The sequence below is a fragment of the Impatiens glandulifera genome, chromosome 6, assembly GCF_907164915.1.
Source record: "Impatiens glandulifera chromosome 6, dImpGla2.1, whole genome shotgun sequence".
In the NCBI taxonomy this organism is placed as follows: Eukaryota; Viridiplantae; Streptophyta; class Magnoliopsida; order Ericales; family Balsaminaceae; genus Impatiens; species Impatiens glandulifera.
This window is the reverse complement of record NC_061867.1, coordinates 32,399,042-32,418,930: the sequence shown is the minus strand read 5'-3', so window position 1 is coordinate 32,418,930 and position 19,889 is coordinate 32,399,042. Positions and strand designations below refer to the sequence as shown.

Below are 19,889 nucleotides of genomic sequence, written 5' to 3'. Positions count from 1 at the left end.
CGGCATAATTATAGTTATAATTGTTGATTCTTCTTCATGAATCTCCCGAATTTTTGTGCTAGCATGGCCATCACGTCTTCACTAATCTGGTCAGCGCTTTTGATAGGAACCAGAACGGTTGATACACAAACCGCTGGTTCCACCGATGTTACTAGAGCTTTGGTTGAGGTTGATGGTGATGCTTCGTCTTCGATCCGAGATTTCATCTCGAATTCGTAAGCTTTCAGGTCCTCAAACACATCGTGCAACTTCATTTGTCCAAGGTTGCTTGATTCCCTCATCACCATGGTCTTGATATTCCATGCACTTGGTAAAGATCTCAAAGCTTTTATGATGATCTCCCGGTTATCATATCTCTTTCCAAGTGTATGTAGCTCATTGACCACACTAGTGAACCGATCACTGAATTCTTTCATATTTTCTCCAGGTTTCATCTTGATGTTCTCATATTTTTGAGTTGCCACCAAGATTTTGTTCTCCTTAGTTCTTTCATTTCCTTCATGAACCTGTTGACAATATGAAATTTTATTGAACGTGTTGTCGTATATGGCTTTGAAGATATGTCTCATGAAATGGTTGTCCAGGTTGTTTCTTCTTCGATCTTTAGTCGTCCATGTTTCTATCTCCTTGTTAATCTTTATCGGTCCCTCCTTAAGAACTTTGTTCATCTCATCATCCAACGTGATTAGATGTAGGTACATTTGTTTCTTCTAGCCGCTAAACGATTCATTGTTTAGCATTGGTGGCTTATCGCTGTGGGTCATGCTTCCCATCTTCTTTCAGTTGCTTGAGTGTTACGATCCCTGCTCTGATACCAATTGTTAGGATCGGGATCGCCCTTGGAGGACCGGGGTCCGGCTTTAAGGGAGAACGCTTAACAACACAACACACTGGTAATAGTCCGGTTAAGGACTAGAACCGCTTCTTAACACTACACAAGCTATTATAAACCTCTTAAACCGAGTTCAAGTGCGGAAGTGGTTTGTTTCAGCTTGAAGCAACACACATAGTTCAGGTTGGAGGGTATTTAGAAGGAGTCGGTTGAGATGGAGAAAGGAACCGGTTTGGTTAGCGGTAGTAAGCCAGAGAGTAAATGTAAAGAACACGAGACATAATTTTATGGATGTTCAGAGTTTAATCTCCTACGTCACCCCTTCTTCTCAAATAGTGAGAAGGATATTCACTTAACAGGAATATTACAACACTCACACAATGTTGATCGAGTCTTATTTACTGCTCGTCGGTTACACCACTCACAATGATGTAATACAATTACTTATTACTCAACGGTAAAATACACACACAATACAAGAACACTATCGGGAATTTCAATCACTATTCAAGGTCGCGCGTAAGATTTCTTTTTACTGTTGCTTATCTCTCTGTATATGAACTTTTCGTAGTAATTTCACACGTATATTCTTTGGCACTATGAGCTTCTATTTATAGAGAAAATATGACAATGGTCATAATTTTCTCTCTCCGCTGGATTGGTCATCTGAAGCCGTGCCGGTCAGGTTTAGAGGATTGTGTGCACGCTTTGTCATTTTGGACACTTGGCAACCATGCACTTAGGTCGGCTTGCATTTTGGACACATGGCATACATGCACTAGGTCGGTCGCCTGAATCAGATGTTGCTTGTAGATTTAGATAAACAGTTCATCATTGTTTTCGTTGCATGCTTCTGATCCGGATCTTTTCTTCTTGTATATTTCTGAGAAATCTTTATATCATCATATTACGTCATCTTCTTAGATTCATCACTTTTCAAAGTTTTACGTTGAACATTATGATCTTCAGTATTGGAATGAGTCAGTTAGATGATGATGCTTTTGCTAGCCGATCCGGTTGAGGGAGTTCAACCGGTTTCACAGATAGTGACTGGATCATTGATGCATGTGCTTCAGCCGGTATGATGCGGCTTGATCTGTACCTGCACAAGAAGATTGAGATTGATTAAGTACTTTGGCCGGTTTAAAATTAATCTACTTAATTTTTCTAACAATATCTAGTGACAATATTTGTTCTCGTTGTTGTTCAAGTTTGAACATATCTTCCGCCTCTACTATTCGAGCTTCAATCTCTCGAGCATGTACATTATGTTGTGTCTCACTGCCTCAAAGAGTTCATGGAATATTGGGTCAAGTGTTTTCAGGGTATCGACACCGATAAATTGAATATGGCATTTACACTGTACTGGGATTGCCATAAGAGAAAGCTTTCCCACTTGGACTACATATGACTACCGCTAACTCACTCCCACAAAGAGTGGAAAGCTCATCTGCTTTCTTGAAAGCCTCGAACTTTCTTGAATCATAAACGTTATTGAACTATCAGTATTTTCAATCATCTTAATCTTTTCTTTATAGTGATATCTTTTTCTTGATGAGATACATTTCAAAGGTTTTTGTAACATATATAAAGGGGTTGAATATAATATTTAGTAACCAAGAATAAATTTCATTAAATATATTTATTAAATTGATATATTTCTTATCTTTATCACAAAGATTTTATTGAGGTAATTAATGATAGATAATTTGAATTTATATTTTCACAATATTGATTAATCTTTAAAAAAAGATAATACACAAAAATTATTAGTAAGAGTTATGACATATTTATGGGGCATCTTTTTATTGTTGATATTTTTTATTTAAGATTATTTTATCACCGACAATTAATTTTAGAAATAATTATTTATTGAGTAAATATAAAGACACTAGATATTTAGCAAAAATAATATCTAATGAAAGTATACTTAAGGTAACTATATAGGTAAAAATTGACTAATCCACCATACATAATAACTCAAGTGATAATAGAGGTTCCTAAAAGACCAAATATCAAGAGTAGTTTGAGTCTCCTAAAAAAACCATAAATTTGTGTGGAGTGATGCTAAAAACATAAATTTCTTCAATCTTGTAGTTCATCTTCCTCTCTTCTTTTAATTTTTTTGTTTTTTAGTTTTTCTCTTGGTTCGAGAAGAATTGATGTTTTCTTATTAAGAAGTGTTTGTGTTGGGTGTATACTAATAATATGCAGTAAATCAAGGATTTCCAAGATAAATTAAAGAGGTAAGAAACCAGACATAGTAAGGAAGACAAAGGACGTCAAGGAGAAAAACTTTTTTCTTCAACTACTTTCTTTTCTCTTTCTAGATACCTAGGTGTAGGTATTTTCACCATCAGTGAAGATACATTCAATATGTATATGTGTCATCTTTAATGATGGTGTTATTTTTGAAGGTTTATGTAAAATGTTAGATTATAAACCTTAATTTATAAGAATATTGTTTAACCCGTTATAAGTGATATAGTGGATGGTTTAAGCAGTCTAAGTGTCCCATGGTTTTTACTCTTGTTGAAGGGTTTTTCATGCTAAAACTCGTGTCTCTTTATATTTTGTTTTATTTGTTGATTTAAAATTGATAGGTTATGAACAAAGCACTAAAAAAAGAATATTTTCCGCATTACTATTTATGAGGTTCTCTTATCAACAAGTAGTATTGGAGAAAGTTGTAATCCTTGTGTTGTTTATAATAATGAAGAGCAATACAAGTAGAATGAGCACTCTTAATGGCTCTAACTATCACGTGTGGAAAGAAAAGATGGAAGATCTCCTTTCTGTCAAAGATTATTATATACCTATGTTTGCTAATGAAAAACTAGAAGATAAAATTGATGAGCAGTGAAACTTAGTCATCAGCAGGTGTGTGGCTATCAATGGGTGGATGATAATGTTTTCAACCATGCTAACTAATGAAGAGATACACGCGAAAGGTGTTTGGAGAAAACTTGAAGAGTTATATGTTTAAAAGACTATAACAACAAATTATTTCTAATCAAGTAGATGACGGGATTGAAGTACCGAGATGAAAAACCATGTACGATCACTTTAATGCATTTCAGTGGATTATTAATCAGTTAGCTAGAATGAGAATCAAGTTTGATGATTATGGATTCTTAGTACACTACGAAATAATGGGAGACATTCAAAACATCATTGTCTAACTTAGTCTCAAATAGTATTTTTACTATGGAGGTGGTAAAAAGTAGTGTCCTCAATGAAGAGATGAGAAGAAAATCATAGGGTTATTTTTCATATTTTAATGTCCTACTTACTGAAAGAAGAGGAGGACTAAGAGTAAGGGCCTAAACGAGAAAAGAAGAAGCGAAAGGAGATCTTGTAACAATTCTAACATTGAGTGTTATAATTTTGGAAAAGGGGGCATGCAAGAAATTTTGTTGAACATTTCTAAGAGAGAACAAAAATACAATTAACAAAGAAAGGAAAATCGATGACAGTGATGAACATGAGAACGTCAATATGGTCACCGATGATTTCTTTAGTTTGTATAACAGTGATGTTAATCTCGTTTACCAAGAGACTAGTTGGGTGATTAATAGTGGCGTTTTAATACATGACAGATCGTGGAGGGACTTCTACTCATCCTACACTTCTAGTGATTGTGAAAGTGTTAGAATAGATAACGATAGGAATTTCCAAAGTTATTAGTTTTAGAAATGTGTACCTAAAGTTTATAAATGGTAGCACATTGGTTTTAAAGAATATGAAACACATCCCTAACATCCGTATGAATTTAATATCCACCGTAAACTCGATGATGAAGGTTTTTGCAATACTTTTCATGACAGAAAATGAAAGCTTACTAAAGACTCCTTGATAATTCTAAAGGGAGAAATGTTCTCATCATTGTACATGATGTGAGCAATAATTACAAATTATATAGTCAATACAATTAATGATGAAGAAAACGTTGAGCTTTGGCACAACAAAATTAGTCATATAAGAGAGAAATGTTTGATGATACTAGCAAAGAAAAATCTTCTCTTTGGAGTGAAGAATGGTTCTTTGAAGAAGTGTTCTCATTATTTAGTAGGGAAGCAGACTAGTAGTTGTCTTAAAAAATGTTCCTCGCTCGCGAAAACTAGGTATATTTGATTTAATATATTCTGATATGTGTGGTTTAATGAAAAAAATGATAGTTGATGGTGTCTTATATTTTTCACTTTTATTGATGACCAGTAATGGAAGAATTGAGTGTATGCTTTAAAGTCGAAAGATAAAGTGTTAGATATTTTTAATCAGTTTCATGCTCTCGTGAAAAGGTAGACTTACGTAGAAAATAAGTGTGTTTGAATGAATAATAGTGGTGTGTATTGTGGTCCTTTTGATGAGTATTACAAGAATTAAGAATTTGACATGAAAAAAACACCTCCAAAGACACCTTAGTTAAATGGTTTAGATGAGAGGATGAAATAAACCCTAGTTCAATGTGATATGTTTCCTTTCACAATCACATATTATGAGATCCTTTAGGGGCGAGGCTTTGAATACACTAGTACATATTTTAAATCTCATGTCATGTGTTCCTTAGGATTTTGAGGTGCTTAACAAGATATGGTCGGGAAAGGAAGTTTCTTATGATCTCTAAGCCTCTTTGAGTGTAAGGTTTTTATTCATATTCCGAAAGATGAACTATCTAAGTTTGATTTGAAGACGAGACAGTGTGTGTTCATCTTTTATGGACTGAATGAGTTTGGTTATAGATTATATGATTTGATTTAGAAAACCCTTATTAGAAGTTTAGATGTTGTGTTTTTTGAAAACTAAAACATTATACATATTGATAAAATAGAAACAACTAAGAGGAATAACGATGATTCTATTTAGTTGAATCAAGTTCCTACACAAGCAATACATCTTAATCTAGGGGGAAATGTTTCAAATGATAGTGATTGTATCGTTAAGTATGAAATTACACCAACTAGTGATGTTGATCCAACTGAAAGTGTTGATCAAGAAGTTCAAGAAGAACCAGTTAAACCTTATTTGAGAAGATTTGTTAGAGAGTGTCATTCCTCGATAAGGTACCCTTTAGGTGAATATGTGATGCTCACATATACTGAGGAACCAGAAACCTACCAAGAGACAATTTATATTGATGAGAAAAAATTTTGGTTAAAAGTTATGGAAAAGGATATGCAATCACTTCATGAGAACAACACTGATGACTTGGTAAAGTTTCCACGATACAAGAAGACTCGCGAGAACAAATAGATTTATAGGATTAAGATCGCAAATAAAAATCCACAACCAAGATACAAGACTCGGTTTGTTGTTAAAGGGTTTGGTAAAAAAAGGTATTTATTTTAAAGAGAAATTATCTCAGGCTGTGAAGATGTCATTGATTGGAGTTCCTCTTTATATAGCAATGTGCTTGAACCCAAAGATTGATCAACTTGAAGTAAAAGTTGAATTTCTTCATAGTGATTTAGAAGAAGAATTTTTTATGGAGTAACTAAAGGGATTCAAATTTAAGGGAAAAGAGCATCTTATTTGCAAATTCAAAAATAAAACTGTATGGCCTCAAACAAGCTCCAAGATAATTGTACAAGAAATTTAACTATTTTACAGTGAGTCATGGGTATAACAAGATATCATCATATCACTGCGTGTTTATGAAAATGATGACTTTATTATTCTTATCTTATATGTTGACAACATGTTAATTATTAGTCATGATACGGAAAAATTTAATACACTACAGAAAAAGTTGAATAAATCTTTTGTGATGAAAGATTTGGGACCGACGAAGAAGATACTTGACATGAATATTTTTTTGTGATAGAAATAATAAGAAACATTGATTATCTTAAAAAGATTACATCGAGAAAGTTGTTGTAAGATTGAACATGAGTAAGACCAAGACAGTTTGTTCTCCACTTGCAGGTCATTTCAAGATTATTTTTGAGCAATATCCTAAGATTGAGAAAGAGGAAGAAAAAATTAGTTTAGTTTCATATTCATCTTGTCGATAGTTTGATGTATGCATTGATTTGTACTCGGCCTGGTATTGTTTATTCTATTGGATTAGTTAGTCGGTTTTCTTACATTTTGTAGAGAGCATTGAGAAGTTGTGAAATGAATATTAAGATATATGAGAGGTAGTTCCAAAGTGTTCTACGTGTTTTGGTGGCAGTGATTCTATGCTGGTGATCCTAATATCTTAAACACAACTTTTGGCACCTAAACTATATATAGTAGTGAGTTTTGTTTACGTTGTTATTCTTTTAATTCTTTCCTTCTAACATTTATTTATTTATTACGAGTTTTTTATAAATACATGTTTTATAATTTGTTTAAAAATACCAATGAGAGATTAATTAAGGATCATCGACATAGGTAACTTGCGCTAATCTAACCAAAGGAAAATATGGTTTTTTTGTTAGATCTCTTTATAAATCTGTGAATTTTATAAGCATTTTATCAAACACTTCGTAGGCATGACTCATTTTGTTTTTAATTATTGAATTTTATGATATACTAATATCTCAGTTGTATTTGATTGCCTTTGGATGTAGGCAGAGTAAATTGTAAAAGAAATCTTCAAATTATGCTGATTCTTTAAATGAATATAACTAATTAAACTATTATCCAATATTAAATTTAGAAATATAGAGGAGGTTGTTAGTCGTCCAGGGTTTAAACTAATTAAAATTATGCAGACAATCTATAGTTAACTAAGAAAAATTTATAAAGCTTAAACATTGATCTTTCATAGCAGGATTCATCCAGGCTTCAAAGCTTTTAACTAGGTTTCATTTCTTATTATTGATCTATTAATTGATTCATTTATTAATTGATTCATTAATTCATTTGAAAAGATTGGCCGACAACTCAAATATGACAAGAAAGATATTGAAACGGGAAAAGCAATCAGCTCTACCCGACGATGCTCAAGAGCCCGAGGCTCCGATGGGAGTTTATTGATGGACAATAATGAACAGAGAAGTTATATTTTATTTATTTATTTACTTATTTTTATGTATTGAATGGAAAGAACTTGTGTATGTTTCAAATGAAAATAAAAATATATTAAAAATATAAATATAAGATAATTACGTGGATATGACACGTGTATAAAAGTTTAACTTTAAGTTCAAACGTTAAAATATTAATAAAGTTACATTAAAATAATATTAAAAAAAAAATAAAAGAAAATATTATTTGATACTTATACTTAATTATTATACTATTTACCAAACAAAAAATTATAAATTATATAATTTATATAATGTTTAATATTTCCAACTAAACACAATAATAGTATATATAAATTATACTATTTTATACCTACTTATAGTTTATAATAAATATGTTGTACCTCGTACCAAACGCAACGCAGTATTAGTGTAAGAAACAATGAATTTACGGATAATTATCAAATTGAAGACATAATATACCTAGTTCATCTTAAGATCAATCACTAAATTATTAGTCTATTATAAAAAAATTTAAACAATTAAATACATTCAAATTTAGTAAATAATCATAAAATAAATATTTGGCAACCCTTCTATATCCGTCCTTATTTATAAAGATGTAGCAAATTATGGAAATAAATATGAATATTATTAATATAGGATTGTGATTAATTTTATTTTATTTTGTAAATATTTTATTTATTTATATTTACATTCAATTTGCATTGCATTCAGCCATTCATTTATAAATATTAAAAAAATATATTTATTAATTTAATTCATATTCATATGAATGGATATTTTATGTTGTAAATGTATAACATGATCATATATATAATGAGAAGTTTGTATCATCACGAGAAACTTTGGTTGGGGCATAAAATGTCAATGATTGAGAACCATAGGCTCTAGACTACAAAATAATGACATAAAATCCTAAACAATAATTTTCGATAAAATTTAAGACAAAAGTATAAAAAAACATTTATGGACTAATTTGGTTCTCAATAGTCCTGGCCAATAAATGTAATGGATTCAAATCTTTTTTCATCTTCAACATTGTTTGTTCTTAATAAAACATTTTAAGCTCTACCATCCAATCATTCCTCAAATGTAACTGGTTTAAGCTCATTTCCGGGACAGATTGCTCCCACCACCTTTTCTTAGCATGGTTAGCCATCTCCAATAACAACATTTTTTGCCTTTCTTGCTCAAGTTTGAAATTATTTCCTGCCTCTTTTATTCGAGCATCCATCTCTCGAACACGTGAAATCTTTTGTGCCTCAAGAAATTCATGAGACGCTGAGTCAAGTGCTCTCTGAGAATTGGCATGCATGAATTGATCCAATATGGCATATACATTAGGATTTTCATAAGAGAAAGCTTTTCCTCCTTCACTGAATATGATTATTGCAACATCGCTTCAACAGATTTGAAAGCTCATTTGCCTTCTTGAAAGCGCCAAAATTTCTCCTAGAGAAAGTTACTGAGCGCTTACTACCAGTGGCGGACCTACAAGGGGGGCCTTGGGGGGCTCGGGCCTCCCCCAACCATAAAAGTTTTAAGATATTTTATATATATATATATATTTATCAAATAAGGTTTTGTCCTGCTGGTTTTGGAGTTGACCTTCCATAACGGAGGTCAAGTGATCAAACCCTGCCTCCCACATTTTCTTTATACAAACATTATTTTCTAATATTTATAATAAATTAACACTTTCTTTTATAAAAAAAATTAATTCATAATTATAGTATTCTAATTTCAAATATAATTTTATTTGTTAGATTTTATTTAGGGGACTAGGTTATGACACATCTATTTTTAGTTATTTATTTTATGTAGGATATAGAATAATGGAGATGTTCTATAAACGAATTTTTACTTCTACATCACATGAGCAATCTGAGCATTCTCAATCAATTAATGAGCCTACTAATGAGTCTAATGTTACTGATCAAATATACATGGTTAGAACATAGCATATCAAAAGATACATCATTTTGTTTTTAGTGTTATATTTTTAAGTCTTTAAATAGAGAAAACGTAAATGTTACCTTTATAGGAGATTGGTACAAAAATTGGAAAAGGGCATTAAAAATATTCAATCGACATATGAGAACTTCAAATAGTTGTCATAATGAAGCTAGAAATCAATTTGAATCATTTCAAGATCAAAGACATAACATGAGAAACGTTTTACATACACATGGTCGTGATATAGAAATAAATTATCGCACCCGTTTAACGACAATGTTTGATGTAACACGCTTTCTATTGAGGCAATGATTACCTTTTCGAGGACATGATGAGTCAAGTAGTTCATCAAATAAAGGTAATTTTCTTGAATTGATTGATTGGTATAGTCAACGTAATGAAGATATTTTGTCTTCTTTTTGTACCGACTCATGGACAAGAATAATTTAGTAATTGTGCTTGTTAGTATTTTGTAATTGTGCTTGTTAGTATTTTTATGTAATTACCGAGTAAAATTTTAATTAAAAAATGCATTTATTTGATCGCCAAAAAAATGCTACGTTACTATGTATTTGGCCCCCCCGAGAAAATATTTCTGGGTCCTCCACTGCTTACTACTATTTTCAATCTTCTCAATGGGAATTATTTGACGACTCTTATTCCATTTTGGTGCCATATCTCTCTTTTTCTCGATCAAATTGTATATATTATTTCTATCACTCTATTTCTTTATAAGCATATTTTTTTAAAGGTATATGAATCACATATATGTATATATGTGTATATATAGGATTAGGGGTGTTCAATATTTGGTCTGAACCAAATATCCGACCAAATTCGAATTCACCGAATTAGAATAAACCGAATTCGAATTTCATTTTCGGTTTTCGAATCGAATTTCAAACCAATTCGAATTCAAATACGGTTTTCGAATTGGTTTTCGAGTTTGAGTTTTAACTCGAAAACCAAACTGAAAACCGAATTCATTTTTTATTATTTATTCTTCCAAACTGAACTTAAGAATAAGTTCAAAATAATCAAACTAGAATATTTTGAATTAAGATTTATAATAAAAGAAAAAAATGAAACAAAAACACTAATGGTCTAGTGGTAGAATAATACTCTACCATGGTATAGACCCCGGGTTCAGTTCTTGCTTGGTACATTTTATTTTGAGTTTAAAATAAAAGAAAATTGAATTCGGTTTGAATTCGAATTATTCGAAGTTCAAACCGAATATAAATTTCGAATTCGATTCGGTTTAATTAGAATTTATTCGAATTCGGTTCGGTTTTCGAATTGATGACAAAAAACAAAAAATTCGAAGAAACCGAATTGAGAAACTCGAATAACCCGAAACCGAACCGATGAACACCCCTATATAGGATTATAATATATTAATATTATTTACCATAAAATTAATGTCATTAAATATATTTATTATTAAATGATATCTTTCTTATGATCACAAATATTTTAATGAGGTCATGAATAATACATAATTTGAAATTATATTGAATTATGTGAATTTTGGTTAATATATAGAAATAAACACTAAAAGTTATTTGATATTTATGGTGCATTTTTTATTATCATACTTTTTATTTTCCATTATTTTATTACTGAATGTCTAGAGAAGGTAACGACAGTCTACAATAATTAACTATCAACAAATATAGTTTAATGAAAATCAATTGAAGATATGTGTAAAAATTTTCTATTGAAAAATGAAATATCTCTACCAATATTACAATAAAGGTAAAAAAAATTAAAATAAAATGATGAAGATGCAAATAAAAAGTAGGTTATACATTGAAATTACCTGAAGGAAGCACTACAATAAAAAAAATATTACCTTAAAGTAACTAATTTGATAAATCTAGATAAAAAAAATTAATTTAAGCATTTTCGTCATCCTTCCAATTAGTGTTTGACATGTTCAAAGCCTCGTCTAATTAAAGAACTCCATATGAATTCTTGCAATCTTGTTGATTCCACCATTTTTTATATTCTAGTTTCCAATGGATGTGCGTTTGTGCAAAAATTCCATTTCAATATTTTAAAACATGGATAATTGAAAACGTTGTTAGATAGTACAACAAGCCAAAATAATATGAAACATTACTAAATATAAAAATTAATTGTCAAATAAAAAATAAAATACGATACGCGCTTTTTAGATAAACCGTTATTGATGTTAAATTGCTATCAGTAACAGTTTTCTCAATAACCGTTATTGATACCTCTTGTGAAGATAAAACGACAGGACACGTATCAATAACGATTATCAAAATAACCGTTATCAATACTATATTAGTAACAATTTTGAAGGGTAACCGTCACTAATAAACCTCCAAAAAAATTTAAACTGAAGTCATATTAGTAATGGTTTTCCGAATAATCGTTACTGATACCTCTTGTGAAGATGAAACGTCATGGCACGTATCAATAACGGTTATACTAAAAACCATTACCAATACTTTATTTGTAACGGTTTTGTAGGGAAACCATTACTGATATTCCTCCAAAAAAAATTGAACTGAAGTATAAAAAAAAAAAATTAATTTAAGCATTTTCTTCATCCTTCCAATTAGTGTTTGACATGTTCAAACCTCGTCTAATTAAAGAACTCCATATGAATTCTTGCAATCTTGTTGATTCCACCATTTTTTATATTCTAGTTTCCAATGGATGCTTGTTTGTGCAAAAATTCCATTTCAATATTTTAAAACATGGATAATTGAAAACGTTGTTAGATAGTAGAACAAGCTAAAATAATATGAAACATTACTAAATATAAAAATTAATTGTTAAATAAAAAATAAAATACGATATGCGCTTTTTAAATAAACCATTCTTGGTGTTAAATTGCTATCAGTAATGGTTTTCTCAATAACCGTTATTGATACCTCATGTGAAGATAAAACAATAGGACACGTATCAATAACGGTTTTCAAAATAACTGTTATCAATACTATATTAGTAAAAATTTTGAAGGGTAACCGTCACTAATAAACCTCCAAAAAAATTTAAACTGAAGTCATATTAGTAATGGTTTTCCGAATAACCGTTACTGATACCTCTTGTGGAGATGAAACATCAGGGCACGTATCAATAACGGTTATACTAAAAACTATTACCAATACTCTATTTGTAACGATTTTGAAGGGAAACCGTTACTGATATTCCTCCAAAAAATTTAAAATGAAGTCATATCTGTAACGGTTTTCTCAAATATCGTTATTGATATCTATTGTAAGATGAAACGTAAGAACTCATATCAGTAATGGTTATATTAAAAACTGTTACCAATACTTTATTAGTAACGGTTTCCCTCCAAAACCTTACTAATATTCCTTCATATCAGTAACGGTGTTAACAATAACCGTTACTGATATCCTTAATTCGAAAAAAAAATAAAGAAGCTATTATCTATAACGGTGATTCCTTATGTCCGTTTCTAAAGATTTATAACAGTAATGGTATTATATAACCGTTACGGATATCTTCATAACTGTAACGGTTTATTATTATAATAAACCGTTACGGATAAAAAATAACAATAAGGGCGTTCGATCACTTTTACTAAGCTTTGTTACAGAAGCCTATTTTTCACTAGTGATAGGCGTTATCTTTGGTTTAGAAGTTATTGAAAATAAAATAACTTTGATAGAAAAATTTTGCACTAGAAAATTTTGAGTGCTACAAAATTATATGGTTCTGCTTGTTGTCGCCCCTACCGGCTCTATTCTTTAGGGATTCTCGCCTTTTAGAATGCAGATTTTTAAAAATCTCCCAGGCACGAGACCTGCTCTTCCATTTTGGTTAGAAAGGCGCAAATAGCCGTCAAGGCGACGAAAGAGACCGCCTTGCCCGATCATTCTATTTCCTTGTGCGCACCGGGAGCTGCAGTCTGAGTTTAGCTATTGTCGACTGAAAACGGCCCAAGACCTCTCCCCACAGGTCCCCAAAATTAATCCTTCCTTCAAAACCACTGATAATGACGAATCCGGATCTAGGTCTCAAACTCAAACTACTGCTTCAAATAGCTTGAGCAAGAAAAAGCATTAGTTGAACGACTTTTATGGAAGATCCAGAAACTGAAAGCACGACCGAGGCAATCAAGGGCCTTCCCCTCCTCGGACTTTGGTCGAGATCTTCAAACCTGCTTGCTTTCTTGATTCAATCTCGCACTTGGTCTGACTACGAATCGTGAACCGCCTTCACGTTTTCGAAATAGTGATGCTGAAAAATTATGTGGCTCATTTATGCTTAGATAAATTTCTTATTTGCAACAAAATTAGTGTATTTTAACTAGATGTGTTTTTGTTGAGAAAAATAGGTTATGTATTAGTTTATTGTTGTACAAATAAATTTATAACTTCTTATTCTTATCTTATAAATATGTATTATATTTTTTTCTCTTATTAATTTATCATCTATCTATATTTTTTCTCTGAATTTAATCTGTCAATTTATGTTATAGTAATTTTAGAAAGAAAAAAAACATTTAATAAAAAAAATTGGATTTATTTTTTAATCTAATTTTTTTAATTAATATTTTGTATATATTTTTTTACCATTCTCGATATCAACCCTTCATGTATCAACATTATTTTAGGATTAAAATGTCAATCACAAATACATGTATCCTAAAAAAATAATTAATAAATAAAACGTAAAATCTAATTTTCTAACAATACAAAATTTTGTTAAGTAGAGACGTTTTTTAACTAGTAAAAAACATAGGTTAATTCTTTTCTAGAATCTCACCAAAAAAATAAACTCGTCAAAAGAATTTTTTAGAAATGTGTTTGTACATGTAATATATTTTATTGATTTATAAAAATTAAGTGGGAAACTCTTAAAAATTAAAATGAGGGCCATTTAAAATAAATTAATTTTAAATTAATATTTCTTTAATCAAATCTATATTTTCGATTTATCATTTTTTTACAAGAATATAATGTGTTATGAGATTTAGACTATTTTGAAATATTAAAAAAACAATTATTAAAAAGAAAGAACAAAATTTAAAATTAAGGTCCACCTAATTAAAATTAAAAGTCTAAAACCAACAAATGGCATGCCTAAAAACGGGGCCTTACAACATTAACATTATGTGTTTTAGTTGTATATCTTGAATCATAATTAAGAATCTATCTTTGAATGGTCCAATTTCAAATAAAGTAAATGATAATAAAAAAAATTTAATCAAACTTATTTTCTATGATTATTATAATTTTTAATTGAGTTAATACAACTACAAATTATATATTTTAGTTGAATAATTATAATTATTATTATTGAAAATTACTATTTTAATTTTATAATCAATAGTAGAGAACAAATTGTGAAGAAGTTAGAAAAAATAATTATAATTTTTTTTTCACTTACTTTATATATTTTTTAAATTAATATATATATATATATATATAATAATAATAATAATAATAATAATAAATATATAAGGTGATAAAATAAATCAAATTAAAATAAAAAAAAATATTTTCTTCTTTTCTCTTCTTTTTATCTTGACAAATGATACGATAACATTCACTTCATTTTCTCTTCCAATATATCTCTTATTACTCTTAAAAAATATATATATAATAAAAAAATATAAATTATTAATTATTTTTTCCTCAAAATAATTGTTACACTTTCTTACATTTTTTCCCTTTTTAAATTTTTATTCTTTTACATATTTTTCATTTTATTTGGATGTATTAAAAAGTTAAACAATTACTTCATGTTATATCAGGTTAATTTTTATCTATTTCATTAGCTTATTAAGTCTCTATTGGATGTACAAGTCCTCATGAACTATTAAAACTTTTATCTAGCCTTTTAAAAAACAGAAATTAGTTCATTAAACTTATAATTATTTATAATTTTTCACGATAGTAATTTATTTTTACCTCTCTCCTCACTATTATATTTTATTAAAATAGATTTATAATATATATATTTATATATTTTTAATATTAATTTTTTTTATCAAATAATTAAAAATATATGTAATTATATATTTTATCAATATTTAAATTTAAATCAATTTAAATTTGAAATATCATTTAAATTAATATTATATAATATTTTAATAACTTATTATAACTTATTTCTTATTTAAATAAAATCAAAAAATTGTTACATTAATTATTAATTATTAAATTTATTTTATTAGTTATTTTGTAATTATTATTTTATTAATTTACTTTTCAACTAATTTTTATTACTCAGATATATAAATAATTTAAAATTATATATATATATATATGCATAATTTATATAATTTTAAAATAAATTTATTATTTATATAACTTTTTTGATTTCAAATATATATATATATATATATATATATATATATATAAAAAGTTAATACAGTAATAACCGTGTATGATTTCTAATAGTCTATATATTTTTTTTTACAGTTAGTACGTTTAAATGAAACATATAATACAAGTATACAGGTCTCTATTCCTTAAAAATATGTCTTATAATGGTTCAATTTCAAACAAGGTGAATGATAACAAAATAAAAAAAATTATTAATATTATATTTTTTAATTAAATACAATACAAAATGAATATATCAAACTCATTTTTATCTGGTTGAAATGATTATTATAATTTTTAATTAAATACAATACAAAAATGAATATATCAAATTCATTTTCATAGGTTGAAAAGATTATTATAGTTCTTAATTAAATACAATACAACTAACAATTATATATTTTATGTGAATAATTATTATTATTAATAATCATATTTTTTTAATAATATAATAAATTGTGAAGGAGAGTTAGAGAAAAATAATTTAAAAAATTATATTTATTTATTTTTTCATTTTCTTTATATATATTTTAAATCATATATATATATATATATATATAAAGTAAGAATACTACATTTATAAATGAGGTGTTAATTTTTCAAATTTTTCTAGACATAATTATCGTTCATATTTATCTAATCGGAATAAAAATATTTACGATGCTAAATTCTTCTCACCTAGGTTAATTTAATCTTTATTAATATAAATCATTTAATAAGTGAAATCTATTTGGTTAGGCAAACTTAAATAATAACAAAATCATTATTAATGTTAAATTAATGACTATTTAAAATATATTAAAATATTTTAATTAGCTAAATACTACCAAATTTTTTGCTCTCAACATCATTTTTCAATTCGCCCACATCAAATGTGGATATAAAGCCAACTCAACTCATATCTTATAATTAATCATAACTAGCAAGTCCATCATTCTTCGTTCCATGTCGTTTAAGCGAGTAAATCTTCTATCTTACTAGCAGTCTTTGATGTGTCTCACACATCAAAACTTAATTCATTTTAAAATTAATGTGAGTCTAACCTCAACATTTAATTAATGTGTAATTTTTCCTTATTACCTTCAAAAAAAAGAGTCATTGCCGACGCGCATGAGGGGAGAAAGAAATCATCGGAAATCAAGCTATAATCAATTAGCTTATATATGCATCTGATTCAAACGAGGAATTACACGCCCAATATTAGTGTAGTTCATTCAGGAGCTATTTCCAAATTATTTCCAACTAAAGGCCGACATTATAAATTTCAATCTAACCGAACTCGTTTGATCTACTTAAAAGTTTTACTCTCTCTCTCCTCTATGGAAATAGTTTCAAACACAATTCTCATTTTTAAATCTTTATCTGAAATCTCCTCTCAAACAATTCTTGAATCATTAGAAGAAATCTCCAACTCGATTTCGATATAGGCTTGACAACTAATGTTCTTCCTTAATCACTTGTTTTGAAAAACAATGACAGCCTCTTTTTAAAAATTATCGACCGAAATAAACTATTTTTTAAATTAAAGATGATGATTGTAAAGGTTATTTGATGTTTTTTTTAATATATTTTAAATTGTGTTTATTTGTTTTTATATTTAAATAATATTTTGTAATAAATAATTAACTAGTTAAATTAGTTATTTAGTGTAACAACATTTTTAAATCACACTTTGTTCTATTCTTTTCAGCTACCTATTATTTTATTTATTTATTCTTTCAAGTAAAATTAACTTTAATTATTGGATCCTTAAATGAATGTTTTTTTGTCAGATTTTCACAACAAAAGGTAAAGAGATTTCTTAGTTCAAAATATTCTTCTGAATAAAATAGGCTTCTATTCAGATTGGGCTATATGAGACTTTGTTTGAACGCAAAAAGGTGCATAAATACATCCATGTTTTGTAGTTATTATTATTTGCATTATTTAATTAAAAATTGTGTATGATATTTTTGAGGGGATATAATCCTTTGTTACAGAATTCATGTTCCCTCATATATAGGGACAAAATAAATAATTTAAAAAAATATATATATTATCCTTCCATTGAGGGTACATGAATTTCTTAAACAGACAACCCAAAAACATGAATTCACGAAACAAGCATCCATAAGTGATTTTGTGGCATATACATTAATAATAATTAATTATTTTAAATAATTTCTCATTATAGAATTCAAGAAGGTTTATTGTCCCCATATATATATATATATATATATATATTATTTCTATAACCATCATTTAATTAATTTAGTTTTTCTTCTTAAAAAATTGTGTTGGTTATACAAAATAATATATACTATTAAAAGTGAGTGAGAACTTCTAATAATAACTAGATATATTATTAAAAAGTTTAATTAAATATAAATAAAATAAACCATTCAAACTACTATTATAATATAAGGCATAGGCCACCAAAATTCAAAGATAGAAATGCAATGTAGAAAAACATGTTGTAATGAAATTCCTTATTGATAAAAACAAATTCAAGAAAAGGGTACATGAAAATTTAAAAATAAATTGGGTTTTGGCTAGTCATAGCCAACAAAAACAAAGGATTTTGATTTTCTATCGCCATCTTCAACTCCTTCTCTTGTTCAAAGACCATCTTTAGTTCCTCCATCTCACGCTTCCTCCATTTTAATTGCAATGAGTTCATCTCTTCAATTGGTTGCTCCCACCACTTCCCCTTAGCATGTTCGGTCATCTCTAGTGACAATGTTTTTCCCACATGTTTCTCTTGAGCGAGTGTCTTTTCAGCCTCCATTATTTGAGCTTCCATATATCGAACATGTGGAGCCTTTTGAGCCTCGAGGAGTTCATGGAATGTTGAATCAAACACCCTTTCGGGAACAACGCCCATAAATCGATCAAAATTCACATTTGTATTAGGATTACCAAAAGAGTATGCTCTTCCGCTTTCACTAAACAAGATTAGTGCCATGTTCGATCCACATAAAGTAGAAAGCTCACTTGATTTCTTTAAAATTCCAAATTTACGTATCGAAAAAGTTACAGAACGCCTACCATTATTCTCGATCTTGTAAAGAGGAATCTTTTGACGACCTCTGCTTATTTTTGACACCATTGCTCTATTTCTATTTTCTACATCTATAACTATTCTTGATATGCTCCATTATATAGGGTTTTAAAACATATAAAAATTTATAATATGATCTTACTTACCAAAAACAAAATTAATCATTAATTATATTTATTAAATTGATATTTTTCTTATATTGTATGGTAAAATTAATTTTTAATATGCGATTGAAATTGGTATAATATCATATTTAATTAGGACGATTATGGTAATATGATAGAGAAAAGTTTTTAGTAAAAAAGTTATTAGATATTTAGTGTGGATTTATTTAAAGTAAATTCTTTACATTTTAAATCTTTTTTTATTTTTATTTTTGAAAAAGTAAAAAAATTGTAATTGTTTCATTTAATCACAAAAATACAACCAAATAGTAATATCCTGTCCAAAAACTATGTACATTACAAGTTATAATATGAGTAATCATAAGTTCTTCAAATAAATACAAACTCAAAATAACATACTTTTACATCTTGGACCAAAAAAAAATTGAAACATCATATCTGAAATAAAATAAAATTAAACATCACATCTTATGATAATGTTTGGCCAATGTCTCAAGGCCTTACTGTTAAAAGATGGATCCCCGGATTCCTCTATTTCCCTCAGACAAATGCAAAATGGTCAAATATTTTTAATTTTTTAAATTCGATCATTTTACCCTTCCCTATGACAGGAAACAT

General features: G+C 28.4%; 1 protein-coding gene across 1 annotated transcript; it reads right to left on the bottom strand.

The window, feature by feature from the left end:
• Positions 1 to 8,860: 8,860 nt before the first annotated feature.
• On the bottom strand, positions 8,861 to 19,194 carry LOC124943517 (agamous-like MADS-box protein AGL61). Its single transcript, XM_047484015.1, has 2 exons — positions 18,659 to 19,194; positions 8,861 to 9,188 (listed from the first exon to the last, which is right to left on the bottom strand). The coding sequence occupies exons 1-2, from the start codon at positions 19,192 to 19,194 to the stop codon at positions 8,861 to 8,863; spliced, it is 864 nt and encodes a 287-aa protein (XP_047339971.1).
• Between the last annotated feature and the right edge of the window lie 695 nt (positions 19,195 to 19,889).

What these genes read in the sequence shown, in the direction of transcription:
- LOC124943517 (XM_047484015.1), bottom strand. Translation starts at nt 19,194, where the DNA reads ATGGTGTCAAAAATAAGCAGAGGTCGTCAAAAGATTCCTCTTTACAAG. An exon ending in ATAGAAAATCAAAATCCTTT is followed by an intron (nt 9,189 to 18,658) that starts GTTTTTGTTGGC and finishes AATCATATTCAG; the next exon opens with TGAAGGAGGAAAAGCTTTCT.